Source organism: Semicossyphus pulcher, unplaced genomic scaffold, assembly GCF_022749685.1.
Source record: "Semicossyphus pulcher isolate SPU_LCO1_2020_fin unplaced genomic scaffold, fSemPul1.0.p SCAF_26, whole genome shotgun sequence".
Classification (NCBI taxonomy): Eukaryota; Metazoa; Chordata; class Actinopteri; order Labriformes; family Labridae; genus Semicossyphus; species Semicossyphus pulcher.
Genome location: NW_027211700.1, coordinates 3,415,824 through 3,433,010, shown reverse-complemented (window position 1 = coordinate 3,433,010; position 17,187 = coordinate 3,415,824). Strand labels below are relative to the sequence as shown.

Here is a 17,187-nt window from a genome sequence, read left to right as displayed (position 1 = left end):
GCTAACAGCAAAAGTGCAGAGGTTCGGGACAGCCCTAATAGACAGAGCGAAAGAGGAGGGGAAAAAAGTGTTAGACGTGTAGGATAGGAATATAAATAACATTAAATAAACGGGCCCTGGCACCTTTGCGCATGTTGGGGTGTGCTACAGCCGCAGGGTGTGCATGAGCCACAGCATGTGCTGCAGCCATGGGCTATGCACCAGTAGGTGGTGCTATCAGCATGAACCAAATTCATATGTTGATCTGTTCAGGCTGGGACTATAATGGAGCAGACTGAACATTGGCTGGATCTCAAGTCTCTTAAATTGCATCCATGCATCCCTTACTTCCATTTTTTCCTTGCATCTTAGTCCCTCCCACTCGGGATGCATGGAAAGACGAGAGGAGAGAGGAAATGACTAAAAGACAAGACATGAAGCGTCACATCAAGCGACGTCTGCTTGTGATGACTGCCTCAGCTGATTACCGTTGAATCATCAGTCAGTCGGCTTTAACAGCTGTTTGTGTCTGCTAGCATGTGCACTGTATTCATTCTAATACAATGAACTGAATAACAGAGTTTTCAATCTATATCCTGTTACCTGTTTGACAAACACCTGCCAGGAAGAACAGGCTGCAGTCTGTGTTTATTCTGTGTGCTATGTAGAACCATTCAAACCTTTTTTACTGGAACAATTCCTTTATATTAATTAATTGTTGGCATTTATAAATGCTGATATTCTGATTGCAAAGTAATTATTTAGTAAACCTTAATACTTTAATGGAGTTACAAAAACTATGACAATTATTATTATAAGTCTAAAAGTTTTAGGAAAAATAGAAATGACGTTAAGCTGACGCTCATTTATCATCAGCCTCACGTGAATCTGAATCGGTGACGGGGAGAAAAATCTGATCACAATTAGAGATCTTTTTATAAATGAATTTTAATGGGAATTGATTTATTTTTTCTGCTTTTGATGTTCAGACCAGCAATTAACAGATTTTGTTGATAAATGGTGACGCAGAAAACAAATCAAATTGGCAGTTATACAGTCTGTTGAGTTTAGTAGATGGTCTATTTCATGCTAAATACGATCCCAGGTGGTCAAATACCAACTCTTTATACTGACGTTGTTTATAGGCGGTTTCAAGGCACTCTTTAGAGTCTGTTATGTCTTCCTTTCTCTGTCATGAAACTCAGCTGATGTGAAGTTTCACCAGTCAGATCTGCTGCAGCGTCCAATCAGTAACTGACAGGCTTGGGGAGTAACGGAGTCAAGTAACAGCGTTACATAACTAGAATACAAAAAAAAAGCAACTCTATTCCGTTACGGTTATATTAAAAAAAGGGGTAATTTATTAAAAATGGGGATTACTGGCAGAATTACAATTTAAAAATACATTTTTAAATGAAGACGATATAATATCAAAGATGCTCTGTAACAATTGGCGTCTCATGACGGTCTCTGATAATACCATGTACCCAGGCGCACACGTTACGACACAACAACACCGCTCCGAAAAGGACAGTGCAGTTATGCCTTCCAGCTGTGAAATGCTGTCATTATCCAGGAGTCATTAACAGGTAAGACCAGCTGCTAGCCTTAGCTGCACAGAACCTGCTGTTTCTTCTTCTACTACTGAAAAATTGTTTGTGACTCTGGTGTTGGTCGCGGACAGGATGGTGTGGGTAAAAACACAAGCTCTAGATACATTTATGGCAGTTTACTTGAAGTTAGAGTGTGAAGTAGTTTGAATTGCATACTTAGAGTACATTAAAATGTGCATAATTACCGCTATATAACTTTAAATGTCTTTTCTCTTGTCTTTATTGCAGAATTAGTATTGAAGTAAACTAAAAGTAACTGAAAGTAATGTGTTACATTACATTCATATTTGGATACTTGGATTACGTTACTGATTAGATTTTTTAAACAGGTAATTAGTGACTGTATCGGATAACATTTTTAAAGTAACCCTCCCAACCCTAGTAACTGATATCCAATAAGGGGGCGTGTCGGCGCCTTATGGAGGCTGCTCTCGTGTATCCACGCTCATCGCTCCTCAGAATTCCCTCTGAGCAGTGATAGGAGCTTTAGGACGGTCCTCAACATGGCGGGTCCGGAACTACTTCCCTACTTCCTATTCGAGCTAGGAACGAGGAAATATCGAATAAGACACTTGAGATCCAGCCATTGTATATGGGCGTTACTACTGGCTCTTACCAGTAGGTGGTGCTATGACTTTGACCAAACATCTATATGTAGATCTGTTGACGTCATCAAACATGTACAATTTTGAGCGTACTGAACTTTGTATATGAAAGTTAATACTGTGTCTTTCCACCAGGCGGCGCTATGACGATGAGTGAAGTTAAGTATGGACCATGTAAATTGCCAAAAATACACCTTAATCTGAAAATCAAATCAAAATGGCTGACTTCCTGTTTGGTTTTAGCTATGGGTCTGAGAGGATTTTTGTAGGTCTTGACATGGTAAACAAACATACCAAGTTTTATACATTTCGGTGTAAGTAACCTCCATGGGGACTTCTAGGGAACTATGGAGCCATTTAAGCTCACTAATGCGCTAAACACACAAAGTATAACATTTTTCGCCAGGCCTGATGTGTGTGACACGTTTCATGGATTTTGGGGCATGTGAAAGCTGCCAAATATGCAATTCATTTGGACAAATGTCCAATAGGGTGCTCGCATCACATTCATTGCTTGGGCCCTAAATATAAGAGGGAGATACGTGGTTCAATAGAGGACCATAGATACTTATATAGTTCGTATAGTGATAGATATTTAATTTTTGTATAGATAAACATCTTCTGAAGCATATTATTTAATAGGTGATCAAAATGTTCTACTTTAAACATTTTGTAGGAGTCGTCCGTCCTCTGCGGCGGTTTATATGTGTAGCTCGTGATGTAGCCAAAGTTCCAGTCCGGGGATGTGGTTGATACAGGCCCAGGTGTACGCCAAGGCTGTGTTGTAGTAGGAGGGTCAAAGTAGCAGGGATATAGGTCAGAGTCCTCGACCTCATTGGAATATCCTTCCAGCCTCTGCAGGGGCAACTTACTGTACACCTGCACAAAAACACACACATGCACGTTACTAATACAGATAGGTCATCAGTGTCAGCAGCAGGTACAAGCCAGTCCAGCATCAATATGATCGAGTTCTATATTAGTTTGTACATAGTGTCATTACATGTCATTGTCTTCATTCTCAACTCTGAAATCAAGACATGTTCTTTATAGAATAAGTACAGCAGTAGTAGCGTGCACAACTCTTTGTTTCAAAATACCGTTTCGGGTGCATGGTAGAAAATCAAATCTAGAAAAACAAAAGCTCTGAGTGCCAGAGCTTTTGTTTTTCTTAACAGAATAAGAAAACCAATGTTAGGTGTGGGTAAAGGCAGGCACATTGGAAGTAGCGGTGCGGGAGGTGCGACAGCACCCCCTATCGACATCACCTGTTTGTCTGGGACTGTCCCAGTTTCAAACTGGGTGTCCAGAGTCCCAGCAAATATTTGTAAAACATAAAATTGTCCCCGTTTTCACCACACTTAAAATAATAATAACATACTTGTTTTCAGTGTTTACATAGGCGTTTCATCATGTTCTGTCCCACTCATTGTTACCTAACCCAATCAAAATACACCAGCCGTCTGAATTCAACACGGATTTGTCTGTATGTGTCAATCAATGTGTCGTTGTCAGGGCTGTTGACGCTTGCTATGACGCATGTGGCTGGATTTTTGATGCGTGCAAACCTTTGATGCGATAACAATATAACATAATCAATCCAGCCGACTCAGTTGTTTACAGTTTGTTGCCTACATTTGTTTTTCATAGAATATATATCTACATTTTTAATACACCTTTAATGGAAGTGAAAGTATTTTTGGTATAGTGTCTGTGCAATACTGCATTTGAGTTCCATAAACCGTGCGCACACGTGACAGCTCATTTTGGTCAGTGCAGGCAAAAGGCATAGTAGATAATAGAGTACTTGTCGAGTGTGAGATGTGCTTGACAGTGTGTGCATACAATTGATCGGGCAGTGAAAGTGTGTATAGTTTAGGCTATTTGTCAGGTGATTTAAATTGTTTACAAGAGCACAAGTTCTTCATACATCTAGGCTCTTAATTTTTTTCTCAAAGTGCACCAGAGTGATGCATTTAACACTGCACCCCCTCCCAGAAAATAGTGTTAAATAGTGTTATTAACAGTGTTAATTTGGTTAACAAAAATAATGAAAATGTTCGTCAACGTCTCGTCTTTGTCACAGAAAAAAGATCGAGCTAAAAATAGATTGTTGATAATAAAGAATGTGACCACAGGTATATATTTTTCCCGTTAATTAAACCAGACGGGAGTAAAATGTTAGTGTTGGACTGTCGGACATTCAAAATGCATATTTTCCCCCACTGTGCATCTAATCTGTCTGTCAAAATACAAGCAATGCATTCCTGCAACTGGGCAACCCAGTTGGAGATACCCGGTTCTTCTGCACAGAAAGGAGCGATCTTCGGCTGTCAGCGTCAGTCAGACTGTTTCAATGAGAAGAATGACTTTTATTGACTGAAACGGGAATACAATGTTTTGATTTTTCCTCGACTAAAACTAGACTAAAGCTTTAAAGGGTAAAAATGATTAAAATGTGACTAATAAACAGACTAAATCTACAATAGCCAAAATTAACACTGGTTTTTAAAGGGTTAACTGGTATCCAAAACAACAGCTCTAGAGTTATAGCAGGTCTCGGGATGCTGTGATTGACCAATCACAGTCGAGTATTTGTATCTGTCTGGGGGGTTTTGTGCTGCCTTGGTTTGCAGGTTCCTGAGGATTGTTATTGTGGACCCCCTGACGCAGCGGAGCCGACTCCAACTGCTACAATTATCATTCTGAGTCATTCTTACATTATCGTTATTATAGTTATTATTGCTAATATTAGACATTTTTCATTTTTGGCATTGTAACCATAAGTCTGTATTATCTGTTGTTGTTTTTGTCGTGGTGTACATCTCCCTGTTTGTCTGTCTTTTTTTATCCGTCTCTCTCTTTCTGTCTCTCCCTCTGTCCCACCTTCTCAGCCAATCCTGTCGCAGCAGACGGCTGCTCACCAATGAGTCTGGTTCTGCTCGAGGTTTCGGCCTGTTTACAGGAAACTTTTTCTTGCTCATGGTGGATTAATGTTGAGTGTCTCTAAATAATATAACAAAGGGTATGGTTTAGATCTGCTCTTTTTGCAAAGTTTCTGGAGATAACTTATTGGTTATGAAAATATGTAAAGCTAAGGTCAAAGGTTAAGAATTTCCCTTTAACAGAGGTCAAAGATCCGCTTAAGATTTGAATCTTACATAGTCGACAGTGAGTTCCTGCTCTTGCTGCAGCAGGAGGACGCTCATGTCGATGGCCCTGACGGAGCACAGGGAGCCTGGGTGAGCCTTCAGACTGAGTGTGGTCTTCTCTGCTGGAAGATGTTTAACAGAGGAGAACTTCAGGGACACCTGCAGAGGTCACAGAGAGGTCGTGTCAGAGCTGATGAGAAGACATCAGGTCAGACAAAGAATCTAAAACGCACATTTCTTTTGTGTATCAGGCGTGCTTTGAAGAATTGGACTTTATTGTTTTATATTACAAAGAGTCCTAATGGGTCATTCAGTTGGTACCTTGTTTTTGAGGCAGAGCTGAACGGGGAAGTCCATGCTATCAGCCACAGTCTCTCCAGTGGGCAACACAGTGTAAACTACCACCTGAGCATATGGTGCCAGGTTTTTAACCTGACGGAGTGACACGGACAACTCTCCTTTGTTGACTGGACACAGAACACAAGAGAGACAAGCCCAAACATCAGCAAGCAAAATACATCAAAAGCAAAAACAAACACGTTCTCATTTTGCAAATAACAAGTCACACTTTGAAACAGCAGACAGTGCTGCACACGGGCAAATAATAATCTGCTAGATTAGTATGAAGCTAAGAAGGTTTTCCTGAAGAAATTAAGCTTCTTTAAAGATTATTTTTGGGGCGCATTTGTTTAATTTTAAAGACAGCGAAGGGACAAAGAGAAATTTCTTTAACTGAAATCTTTGAGTTGGGAACTTTAAAAACACCATATCTATGTTTGTGACCAGTTGTTGAAGTACTCCACATATCACTCAAACGGGAGAATTTGAGGTATTTACTGGGGACTCATTTCTTAAGTTGACTTAAAAAATGAAAAATACTTTCATGTTAGTCAGATATTTTTTGGTTTTTGGAAACAGTTCTTACCTGCCCCTGCTTCAACAGCCACTCGGAAACGTCTATGCTGCTTAATTCCTCCTCTGGACATCACCTACAAATAACACAGGTAAATATGATGTGTGTTTTTCAAACGAAACTGTGAATATGTTTTTATCCAGTGAACAACCGACACATTAAGGTCCTCCTCCTTTCTGCAAAAAAGACTGTGAGGCTTAACTAAATGTGGGCTTAAAAAAGACTAAATGTATTCTCTAATTAAAATAAATAACTCAACGACACCAGTTCCAGCTCCTCAGAGGTGTCCCTATAATGTGATTAGTATATATATAAGTATATAAGCAAACTTTGAATAACACAGCATTCCTCAAAATGGTTCATAACAAAGTAAATCTATAGAGATTCAGATAATCAGCAGGTTACCGCCCAGCTGTCTCACTGATTTCCATGAATCTTACCAGGACAAAGAAGTTGAGGACTTTCTGTTCCTTTAGCTCCTCCCCTTGGATGATGTACTGAGCACGTACAGTTGTAGGTTGGTCACAGGAGATCTTTCCATTGACCTGCATGAGCTTCAGAAAGCTGTGACTCTTCGAGTAAAATTCTGTGACTTTAATGTAGCCTGAAGAGTACTGTGGTGAGGGTCTCTTGGCCACTAATAAGGTGTTCTTCATCTCTCTAGGCGAAGCCTGTGGACACAACATTTGAAATTTTCACTCAACAACCTTCACTTATCAACCTCTAATTCTTATATATGAGTTTAGGTCTGTGTTGTTCATCGATCAATAGGGTGGAAAGTTTCTTAAACTGCTTATTTATTAACAATTGACTAAACAGATGTAGTTACTTATAGACAGCCTGTGCTGAAGGTCTTCTAGAAAACGATTAGTGTGTGACAACTAGAAACAAACCCTTAGATACACAGAGCCCTCCCATTTGGTGGTGTCCAAAGAAAATGCAGAGAACCCTTGCATGTCTGTAGTGACCGTGGTACTTTGTTCGTTACTGACTGACAGGTACACTTCTTCATTGGTGACAGGTTTGTCGTCTGGACCCGTCAATTTGACCTGAAAACAGTTCAAAGGAAGAAGTTCACCCACAGCAGACTTTAAACATGTAAAAAGAATAAAACTTAACCAGCATACAAACCATTTTGCCACTGTGCAGCTGTTCTAGTCGGACTAAAAACTTAAAGCTTGTGGTGCTGGTCATTAAGGGACATTTGAAGGGAATTTCAGTGTCTTTATAATATGAGCCCCTTTTCTTCCACATTTTTTTGGGTCTAAAGAACTAGTAGACACACAATGTTTTGAATTGCTTCAGTATTCAGCCGGTAGCTGCAAGACAGGTTGTAATGTATGCAGTTTAATCTTTCAGGACAAATGCACCCAATCAAAGAACTTCTACTAAAGTGCTTCCTTTTGCCACCAACAGAAAGGATGCAAACAGAGAAAACAGCTGTTAAATTGTTCTCTTCCAAGTTACTTCCATCAACAAAAAAGTGGGGTTGGGGGTTAACCAAATAAAAATAGCTAAGCTATCTGTAGTCAAACAAACTCCACTCTGGAGACCTGCCAGTTCAAATCCACAAGATTCCAGATGAAGACCTCTCCCTCAGTGAGAGCTTATTTTGTGGTTTAATACTGTAGGGATGCTTTCCATGATGTTGTCAGACCTAAAGCAACAATAAGCACTTCTAGAGGACTTGACTTACTCGTCTGGAATTGTCCCAAAGGATTACATTGCAGTAATTACAGTAGTGTTGCAACTGCTGGCTAAAGCAATCAACTGGAGCAATTCCATAACGCTTTGAACCTACGAATTCACACAGCTAACATAAAGAATAGGTAACAGGTTGAACAATACAGGAATTCCTCATTTAATATAAAATGACCACTCTCAAAGGGTTAATAAGAATATTTACCTTCCCCTGAAACGGGAGGCCAGGTTTGTACGCTTCAGGTACATCCACAAAGGTGACACTTCTGAGGAGAGTGGTGAATGTGCTCTGCCCGCTGCTCTTTAGAGTGACCCCTAGATGGTAGCATGCAGTAAACAGATCACAGATCAGATCAGGAACTCGTGTTGATAACTTAATAAACATTATCACAGCATTCAGTCAGCCTACCTGTGCCTTTCTCCTCAATTTCAGCATTTACTACAAACTTGTCCTCGTAGTACCGTGAATTTTTTAGGTGGAAAAACTCATGTTCAGTCAGCTTCACAGCTTGTGTAGCACAGCCGTCTATACCCGTCTACAAGATAATCACAAGTCAATTTCAAACTAAATAAGATTAATAGAATAAGTGAAAAAGAAATGTATTAACATCTGATATACTCACTTTCAGGTTATACGTCTGGCAAAGATTCCCCCTTGAGTACAGGTAATACAGCCTGACTCTTCTGCAGAACTCTGCTTTGACTGAACCAGAAACTGGTTTCCCATATGTGTATCTGCAGGACGCACGAGGACACAGAGACGCTTTATTGAAACAACGTACCCTGATTCTATCTTCTCATAGACAGCAAGTGTTGTATATAGTGATAAATCAAGAAACAGCACAATATCCTTCAAGTCAGATGTGGAACACTGGCTGACACTGACACGCATGCACGCACGCACACAGTGCCATTGTTAAACTCCACGTCCTGTTCGACTGGTCACTCACTTTCCACAAATCTTTAGTGTGATCTCTCGGTCCAGGAGGGAAATCACACTGGGCAATTCAACCTTTACCTCAAACTTTGGTAAAACTAAGACAAAGGAAACAGAAAATCATAAAGCTGAAAATGTACAGATAACACACACATCATTATTTAGGTCAATGTAACTTTAAACATGTAACAGCAGCCAACCGTATTCCTTGATGGTAAAGCTGTGGTCTATTTTCTCTTCTTTGTCCGTCTTGGCGATGATCCTGTAGGTTCCTTCTACTGCCTCGGGAATCATTTCATGGGAAAGATCGAGGATACCACCAGTAATGTGCTGATCCAGCCACTGGGCGATGCGATTTGAATTAGGATCCTAAATACAGACAGAGGTTGTGAAGGTTGAATTCAGAGCTAACTGCTATGTTAACCGCATGAGCATCTGAATTTCAAGAAGGAAGAAACAAACATACTATCCACAGACATGAAGCCTTGCCTGGAAACCAGAAACCAAATCTACATGTTCATGTTTCATTTTACTCTGGCAGGGACCTTTTGAATTATTGTGTTAATGAAAGACTAAATTAAATCTGCTCCATTCCCCGAAAAATCCTCTCCTTCAAAAGTATTGTGATGTCATACATTTTGGTTTTCCATGGGAACATGTGTATGTACATCTCTTAGTCCCTCGATTTCAGTCTACCTGGATTAGTTGGGTGGTGTCATGTTCACAGGAATATTATATATTCATGGTAAAACTACTGCACCTGTTGGGTATATTATATCAGCACTGTGAGTCTTATTTGGAACTACATCTAGGGGACGTCAAAGTAAACATTTACAATCCTTTTCATAGGGGCATTAAAATGTTGGTGGCAAACAGATGGTCTTTCAATAGACTGTATAGAGAAGTGGACATACCCAAGGTGATGTTACCCACAGGTTTGTGGACTACTTAAAGTTTTTGACGCCTTTTGCCACAAGTGATGTGACAATATTTTGACGAGACTGCATCGTCTCAATGATGACATTAAACGCATCAGGAAAGGTTAACGAACTTAATTAATTCACCGATTAGACTAACGCATGTTATTGGACAAGATCAGCGGAGTCGCCCCCCTCTGGCCATTAGAAAGAATGCATGTTTAGTGCATTTGTATTCACTTTTAGTCTATGTCCACTTGTGCAGTCTATGGTTATTTTGGAAGACTTGCTAGCTCACCCCACTCATCATATACCCGACCATTAGCTAGCAAAGTAAGTGTACATTTGAGGAAAAAAACTGCACTGTTTTGAAAACCTACCAGCCATGCACCTCTCCTGCAGTCAGTTAGTGAATCTTACCTGAAGCACCACCTCCAACTGGAAAAGGAAAATACAATAAAAGTGAATGTAGTGCACACAGAATTTGCACGATATTGATTCAAAAACATGTTTTTACACAGTCAGTGACTAATTATAAAGAGCAGCAATTTTAAGCTACAATTACAAATTCTTTATGTTTATCACACTACTGCACACAGCGCTTCACACCCACGCTCTTCAAAATCAACAAACATCCATACTTTCACCTCCCACTCTCCGAATCAAAATAGACCTTGTTCTTCAGATTCACATGACTGCACGGTAGAAATTACACATCATACAAAATTGCACAATTTTGAAGGGCAAACAGAAATGTAACGTACCACTCGTTTTGCAGGCCTGAAATTTTCATCCATGGAGACGATTCGGAAGTAGACTGTAAGCAAAGGAAGGAAACAAAAAAACAGTTCAATCTCTAAATAAAACATGTAGCACTACACAATATGAGGAAGAAGTACAGAGACATTGCAAATAAATGAAATGAAATTCTACAGATCCACTTCCCTTTGTGTTGCCAGCTGGTGGAATAAGGACTACCACACTAGATTACTTAAACAGCAAAAAATAAGAACACACCACCACGCACCATAGATACATAGTACGTCTTTTTATTTTACATTTTTATTTTTTATTACTGCTTCTTTTATTTTTTTATATATTTTATTTTATATGTCCTTTTAAATGGAACATCCAAGCTAAAGCATTTCACACAGTTGTACATGTGTAACTGGAGTTATAATAAACATCTTAAATCTTGAATTAAGTTGCATTATGGGAAGAGCAGTATCCAGTGTTGTTAAAGCTTGACCCACACAAAGGATTAAAGTCAGGACCTTTCTCAAGTCTGCTAAATAAAAAACATTCTAGAATAAATCTGTAAAATGCCCCTTTATGAAATATAAGTGCATAAAAAAACATTACATACATAGAGATATTTAATAGGCTGAACCATTCCAACTTTTTATCGGAAATATGACAAGAATATCCTAATCTGGCAATACCATGTTAAAGGTTACACAGTTAAAGTGATTGATGGATGTTTTTATTATATTATAATGCACTCTTCCAAGAACTCTTGAGGAGCTCCCTTTTTTAAGCCACGGCTCAGCATTATGCAGATATTATAATGTAGTCTAAAATAGTGCTTGTGCAGCTGAATTTTTAAGCAGTGCAGAGTTGATAGTGAACTTTATGAAGAGTTAGACACAGCATTTCTGCCACATAGTGGGGGACTTTTAACACTTTTCATGTTCTCTTAACATTTTGAGGATAAAGACATCTGAAACTCACCTGTCTGACCAGGTTTGTAGACGGGTTTATCAGTCTGGACGATGTGGATGAAAGAAGAAGGCACAATGAGGATTTTGGTATCCTTGGTTACCACGGAGAAGTCACCCTCAAACTCGATTCTAATTACTGCCACAGTTCTTTCAGGCACTGTGGGGACCTGCAGCACCAGAAAACACACATTTGTCAGCGAGCTAAAATACATAATACATGTTAATAAGCAACTACATCAAGGCCACCCCCTGCTGCCTGATGCTTTACACCACTCGTTATGCAACATGATGCGTCGTCAACAAACAACAAAACAGCAGCCGTAGCCTTTGGTTGCAAAAAGAATGAAGACTTCAGATATTATGGCTTTTGTTTGATATCAATATAAGAAAAGAATTCCAATCAGTCAATAGATCAATCCATTGTTATCTATATAGCTACAAATCATTGTGAAAGTTATCTCAGGACACTTTACGAGAACAGATCCGTTTTCAAAGGGTTAATGAAAGGCCATAAGGAGAGGGATGTACACTGTGGAGCACATTAACATTTTAAGTTAAGTTCTGCTTTATTCCACCTCGCTGACACTGACAATGCAGAAGGAAACACCAAAAGGAGGCCAAACAGTGTGTGTGTGTGTGTGTGTGTATGTTGAGTCAGACCTGGAAGTCTACACAGCGGTAAAAGTCCTTTTTGACCTCCTCCTCCAGGATGACGATGCTATCAGTATTCACATAAAGGGTGATGCTTAGGCAGATGGATTCTGTGGGGCCATGCACGTGCACACACAGGGTCTCCTTGTCGCCTCCTCTCACCTGGGAACTGACCGTCATTGTAAAAATGCTGCATGAACAGAGAGAACATTTCAGATATGAACACGGGAAGAAAACCATGCAAGTGTATTTTTGTTTCTGTTCAGGCAAAACAAAAGTCATGCACATCTTGTCGTCACTAAACGTATCAAACAACCCTTTTGCCCTTTTTGTGCGACAAGATTGCTAGCTTAGGCTTGTGGGAGACACTACTCATGCTCAATGAGCACACAAGCAGAGTAAGTACAGGCAGGCAGGTAAGTAGGTAAGAATAGAGCCACAGATACTTTTTATTTAATTATTTTTGTCAAATAATTTTATTTATTTATTATTGTTGGTATAAAAATTTGAAGATATTTAACAAAAACATGTTCCAAAATATAATGCCTACTCAAGCTAGTTAAGCTACAAAGTTCTGACATTAAAGTGACATTAATAAATAGTAATAATAAAAATACATTTTTATAGTAACAACAGATCGTTAGAGTGCGGAGAAACCTAAAACATGCAGGAAGGTGGCCCTCCAGGAGCAGGGTTGCCCACCCCTGATTAAGTAGCTATATAGCCGGGTATTGTTCTCATGTGTTGGTGTAGACCAAAAGATCTAAAAGCTAAAAAGGTGAACAATAGAAGTTCATTCATCAGGTAGACAGAAACATGACTTCAAATCAATGTTGTACTTTCTCCAGAACCGTGGATATTTTAACAGGCAAAACTAAATGTTAAAATAAATGTATAAATAGATTAAATACATTTTGGCTGAGCAGTAGAACACAACAGAATGCATTGGTACTTTACTTAAGGTTTTGAATTTGTACCTTTCATTTTACTATCCTTCTACTTTTGAGCTGCTGTTGGTCACTAACAGTTCTTGTTGAAAACAGATGAACAGCTCACCTGTATCTGCCAGTCAGAAGCTCTGTCAATTTTTGTAGTTTTTAGGACAGATTTTTATGTTAAACTTTTTAGAACCTGAATGTTTTATCGTAATGCTTTCACACAGTCAAAGGTTTTAGCCCATCGGGCACTTAGATCTTCTGTTTTAGCACTTAAGTCGATCAACCACTTTCTCTTCGAAATCCCAAGATCAAGACTAAAAAATATGGGATCGTTCCTTTTGAGGTGGCTGCTCCTAAGTTATGGAACAGTCTCCCTATGACTTTACATGACTACTTTTCTCCCTTTATGAAGGAACTGTGCTTTTTACTATACGACATAATATTAGTTGCAGAAAGTAAACGATCTGAGTGCTTCTTCAACCACTGAAAAACATGCAAATCAGTATTTGGAATGTGGTGTTATTTTAACATGTTTGCCACGTAAAATACCCAAAACAACCATCTTATCTGACTTTAACCACGCTGCTGAATATTCTGCTGGTTAGCACACAGGGGCCTGCTGCTGCCAATGACAAATAAAGGACACATTCATTTAGTTTAAGGTGGTGCTGCTGAGAATACTGATATAGTTTTAACCAGAAAGGAAAAATGACATGAATTGAAATGTACTCGCAGTATAAACATCACAAGTTGCCCTCTGAAGGACATTTCTACAGCCTGTTTCTGTGCAAAGCTACACTATAAAAAGCAACCGACAGAATCTACTCAAGAAAATCGAGGTAACAATTTGCACTTTATTTCATTGAGTAAATTTTACCCAAAGTTTTGAGTGAAGAGTATTTAAATTTAACAACTAGGATACACTAAAATAAATAAGGTGAATTCTACTTTACATTTCTCATCAGATTACACAACAAATTACTTCATAAAAATGAGCAATAATAAATTTAGTGTGTTGACGGTGGTTTTTTAGACCCTGGATGACCCACTTATATTGCAGAGTATACTCCTTTTGGTCTCTTCTCTGTTGCGTCACCGTCTGACGTCAGAAACGTGCCGGAGACAGGATTAGTAAACAGTGAAGATGTTATGGTGGTTAGGTCTTTATTGTATCTATTACTCATTCAGTCTGTTTATCAAACTTGGCGCCGACAAATTTGGAACGATGTTTGAGTGCTGCTCGGACGGAGGGAATTTGTAGCTGAGATGACGAGGAGTCACAGAAGTTACCAACGGAGCATAGCACCATGCAGGAAATGGGGCGGAGATTAGCGTGTCGACGCAGGTTTTGTGGTTCCATCAATGCCGATTGGAGCCGAGCTGACAATTACCCAGGACAGCACAGTCATTTGAGCCGGGTCTGAATGCACTTTGTAGCCTTTCCCATTAAACAAAAAAGCCGGGTGTGCGCTGTTTTTTTGACAGACAACTTTTCATGCTCACACTCTCGGGCATTTTAGAGTCACCAATGAACCTAACGAGCAAATCTTTGGACTGTGGCAGGAAGCTGGAGGGAACCCACTCATGCACAGGGAGAACATGCAAACTCCACACAGACAGGCCCACTACATCGGAACCGGGGTTTGAACTCCGAACCTTCTAGCTATGAGGCGACAGCGTTGACCACTGCACCACCATGCAGCCTTTTGGGAATTTAAGGTGTTCAAATACAAATAAATTATAATCAGCAACATTAGCCTGCTCATGTTAAATTACTTACCAGTGTAACCGCCAAGAGAGGGCTACACATTTAAAATTCTTGTCATATACAGACATGCCGACCACAAATCATCTGGTATATCTAACTAAGAAATATATCAACACTTTCATGAGACACAGCAAAACAGGAATCTTAACTTCAGCCCCGATGCATTGTGGAATTGAAACACTGGCAAATTGCAGCACCAATTAATCCGACCCTGGCCTGCAGCCAAGAACAATTGTTGATGCATGTGCACTTTGCAGCACAGGCCCATATCTTTGATTTTATTATGTTATTTTGGGTTGCAATTGTTACTGCTGAAAATAAGGTAATGCAGTTAAACTTCACTTATTTCAATTAATTCACTTGCTGACATATATACTTTTAGTATAATGTACACAATTTGCATGGATTCCTCAATTTTCTACAGTGTAACTGAACTTTGCTCCAACATACAAATCAGTTATTGTCCTTTTCCTTTAGGTTTGTATCAGCCTCGATGAGGAGAAGGCGGTGCACAATGATGCAACATTTAAAAAAAGACCATTCCCTCAAATGCATAATGATTTTATATTTCCTTCTGCAGCCTAAGACTGTTTCGAAAATGTAAGGAGTATAAATGACCGATGTGTGTGTTTTAATGTAAAAGTAAAACGTCGTCAAAACATGAATACTTAAGTGAAGAACGGATGCCTGAAAATCTTCTAAAACTACTGAGTAACTTTCATTCTGTGTCGATCTTGTTGATACCTGTGGTAGTAAAAGTAGTACCTCTTATCTCTTTGCTGATAATGTCCTGTACAAATGCAAGTACTGTTTTCTGGCAAAAAAAATCAGAGCCTATTTTTTTTCACAGTCAAATGTATCACTAACTGTAAGTCTATGCTCTTTAAAATGTAAAGAAAGGCTGTTTCTGCAGCGAGCGCGTAATCGTTTCATCTGACACCGACCCGGTGGCAGCCGTTACAGGTAAAAACAGCTGATGGTTGTTTGCTTTTGTAGGTCATAAAGGTATCAGTCAAAACTTCAGTCTGTTTATTTATCAGCTCCTTGCAGTATCTTCAAGTACAGTAAAGAAGAATTTGTACTTTGTCTCTTCAAAACTCTTTTTAGCGGATTAAAGAAAGGAGCCTACATCAGTCAGTGCTCATTGTTCCACTTTGTCCCTTTAACTTTAGCAGCTATGAGCACTATTATTACATTATTATTAATTATTATACTTCCCCACAGATTGCATAACAACCTGAGGCCAAATGGAATTTCTGCCTCCAGTGTGGGACTGGATTTGCTGGATTTTGGTCCTTGTGTGAACCAGACGTAATAAATACGACCAGCTTCTACAAACACGATCACGTGCAGCTGCCTTTCCTGCAAACATAGGCGCGTGCACCCAGCGTCACCGGCATAAAGCACAAACCAAACTTTTGCAGTCAATATAAATCGCAGTTTGCTGGACAAATGTCTTTGCTTACGTGTCTTTGAGGCCGTATGGGGTCGCAGTTTGCAGGAGCGCTGCAGCGATGATGACAGCGAACATTTGGAGCGCAGGTGTCATGTCTGCAGGGGAGAAGCGGACAAGGTGAGAGGACCGGACTTCACTGGAGGAGGACGCACTTCAAGCCTGCGGCGGGCCGGACTGAGACAGAGTCACAGATGGATGTCCAGGGCGCAAAGTTGCTCAAACGGAGGTGGCGTTCGCAGTTGCGCTGGTTTGCTGTTTATACCCCCACTCAGCCGCCACCACTCCCTCTGCAGTCACTCCCCCCAAGTTTGTGGGACCTTTGCAGCCTCCTCCCTTTTCCCCGAAGGAGTTCCGTTTTCCAAAAGATGAATCCCAACGCCCTGTCTGCCGCCTGCACAATTTCTGCACAATTTGAAAGTGAGTGAGGGTCGAGAGAGTGAAGAGAAGGAGTGAAAACACAGGTGCAGTTTTAACACTGTTTGAGCACTGCAACGTCATGTCTGAGTGTAACAGACTGAGAATTGAAGACAAGAGAGATGACAGAGACCCTGAGTGTCTGTGGGGCCCTGAGTGGTTCAAATGAGCCCCCTGCAATCATTTGTCTTATCGCTAGGAGAGTTATGATTCCAATTCTATAATCCATAAGACTCCTTCTCCATGCACAATTGAGACATTTCTAATTTATTTAAAACAGTAGCCTACACGTGGGGGAATTTGATCAATATTAATGCAGTAAAGGCAGAGCTATCCGAACATGATTGTTGCACCCTGACTTGTTGGGTGTAGATGGAGGGTGCAAGAAGAGAAAAGCTAAATGCATTCATGTTCTCGGAGTC

General features: G+C 39.9%; 1 protein-coding gene across 1 annotated transcript in view; it reads right to left on the bottom strand.

Annotated features, from left to right (window-relative positions):
• LOC138604539 (alpha-2-macroglobulin-like) overlaps positions 1-16,444 on the bottom strand; it is a 34,890-nt gene extending 18,446 nt beyond the window's left edge. The window contains exons 1-16 of the mRNA XM_069676470.1: positions 16,362-16,444; positions 12,199-12,379; positions 11,549-11,705; positions 10,582-10,634; positions 10,238-10,255; positions 9,101-9,269; positions 8,914-8,998; positions 8,587-8,698; positions 8,373-8,499; positions 8,169-8,278; positions 7,156-7,311; positions 6,703-6,933; positions 6,275-6,338; positions 5,671-5,816; positions 5,359-5,508; positions 2,968-3,076 (exon numbers count right to left, since the gene is read on the bottom strand). Coding sequence (XP_069532571.1) covers positions 2,968-3,076; positions 5,359-5,508; positions 5,671-5,816; positions 6,275-6,338; positions 6,703-6,933; positions 7,156-7,311; positions 8,169-8,278; positions 8,373-8,499; positions 8,587-8,698; positions 8,914-8,998; positions 9,101-9,269; positions 10,238-10,255; positions 10,582-10,634; positions 11,549-11,705; positions 12,199-12,379; positions 16,362-16,444 — 1,951 coding nt within the window. The remainder of the gene's footprint in view (positions 1-2,967; positions 3,077-5,358; positions 5,509-5,670; positions 5,817-6,274; positions 6,339-6,702; positions 6,934-7,155; positions 7,312-8,168; positions 8,279-8,372; positions 8,500-8,586; positions 8,699-8,913; positions 8,999-9,100; positions 9,270-10,237; positions 10,256-10,581; positions 10,635-11,548; positions 11,706-12,198; positions 12,380-16,361) is intronic.
• Between the last annotated feature and the right edge of the window lie 743 nt (positions 16,445-17,187).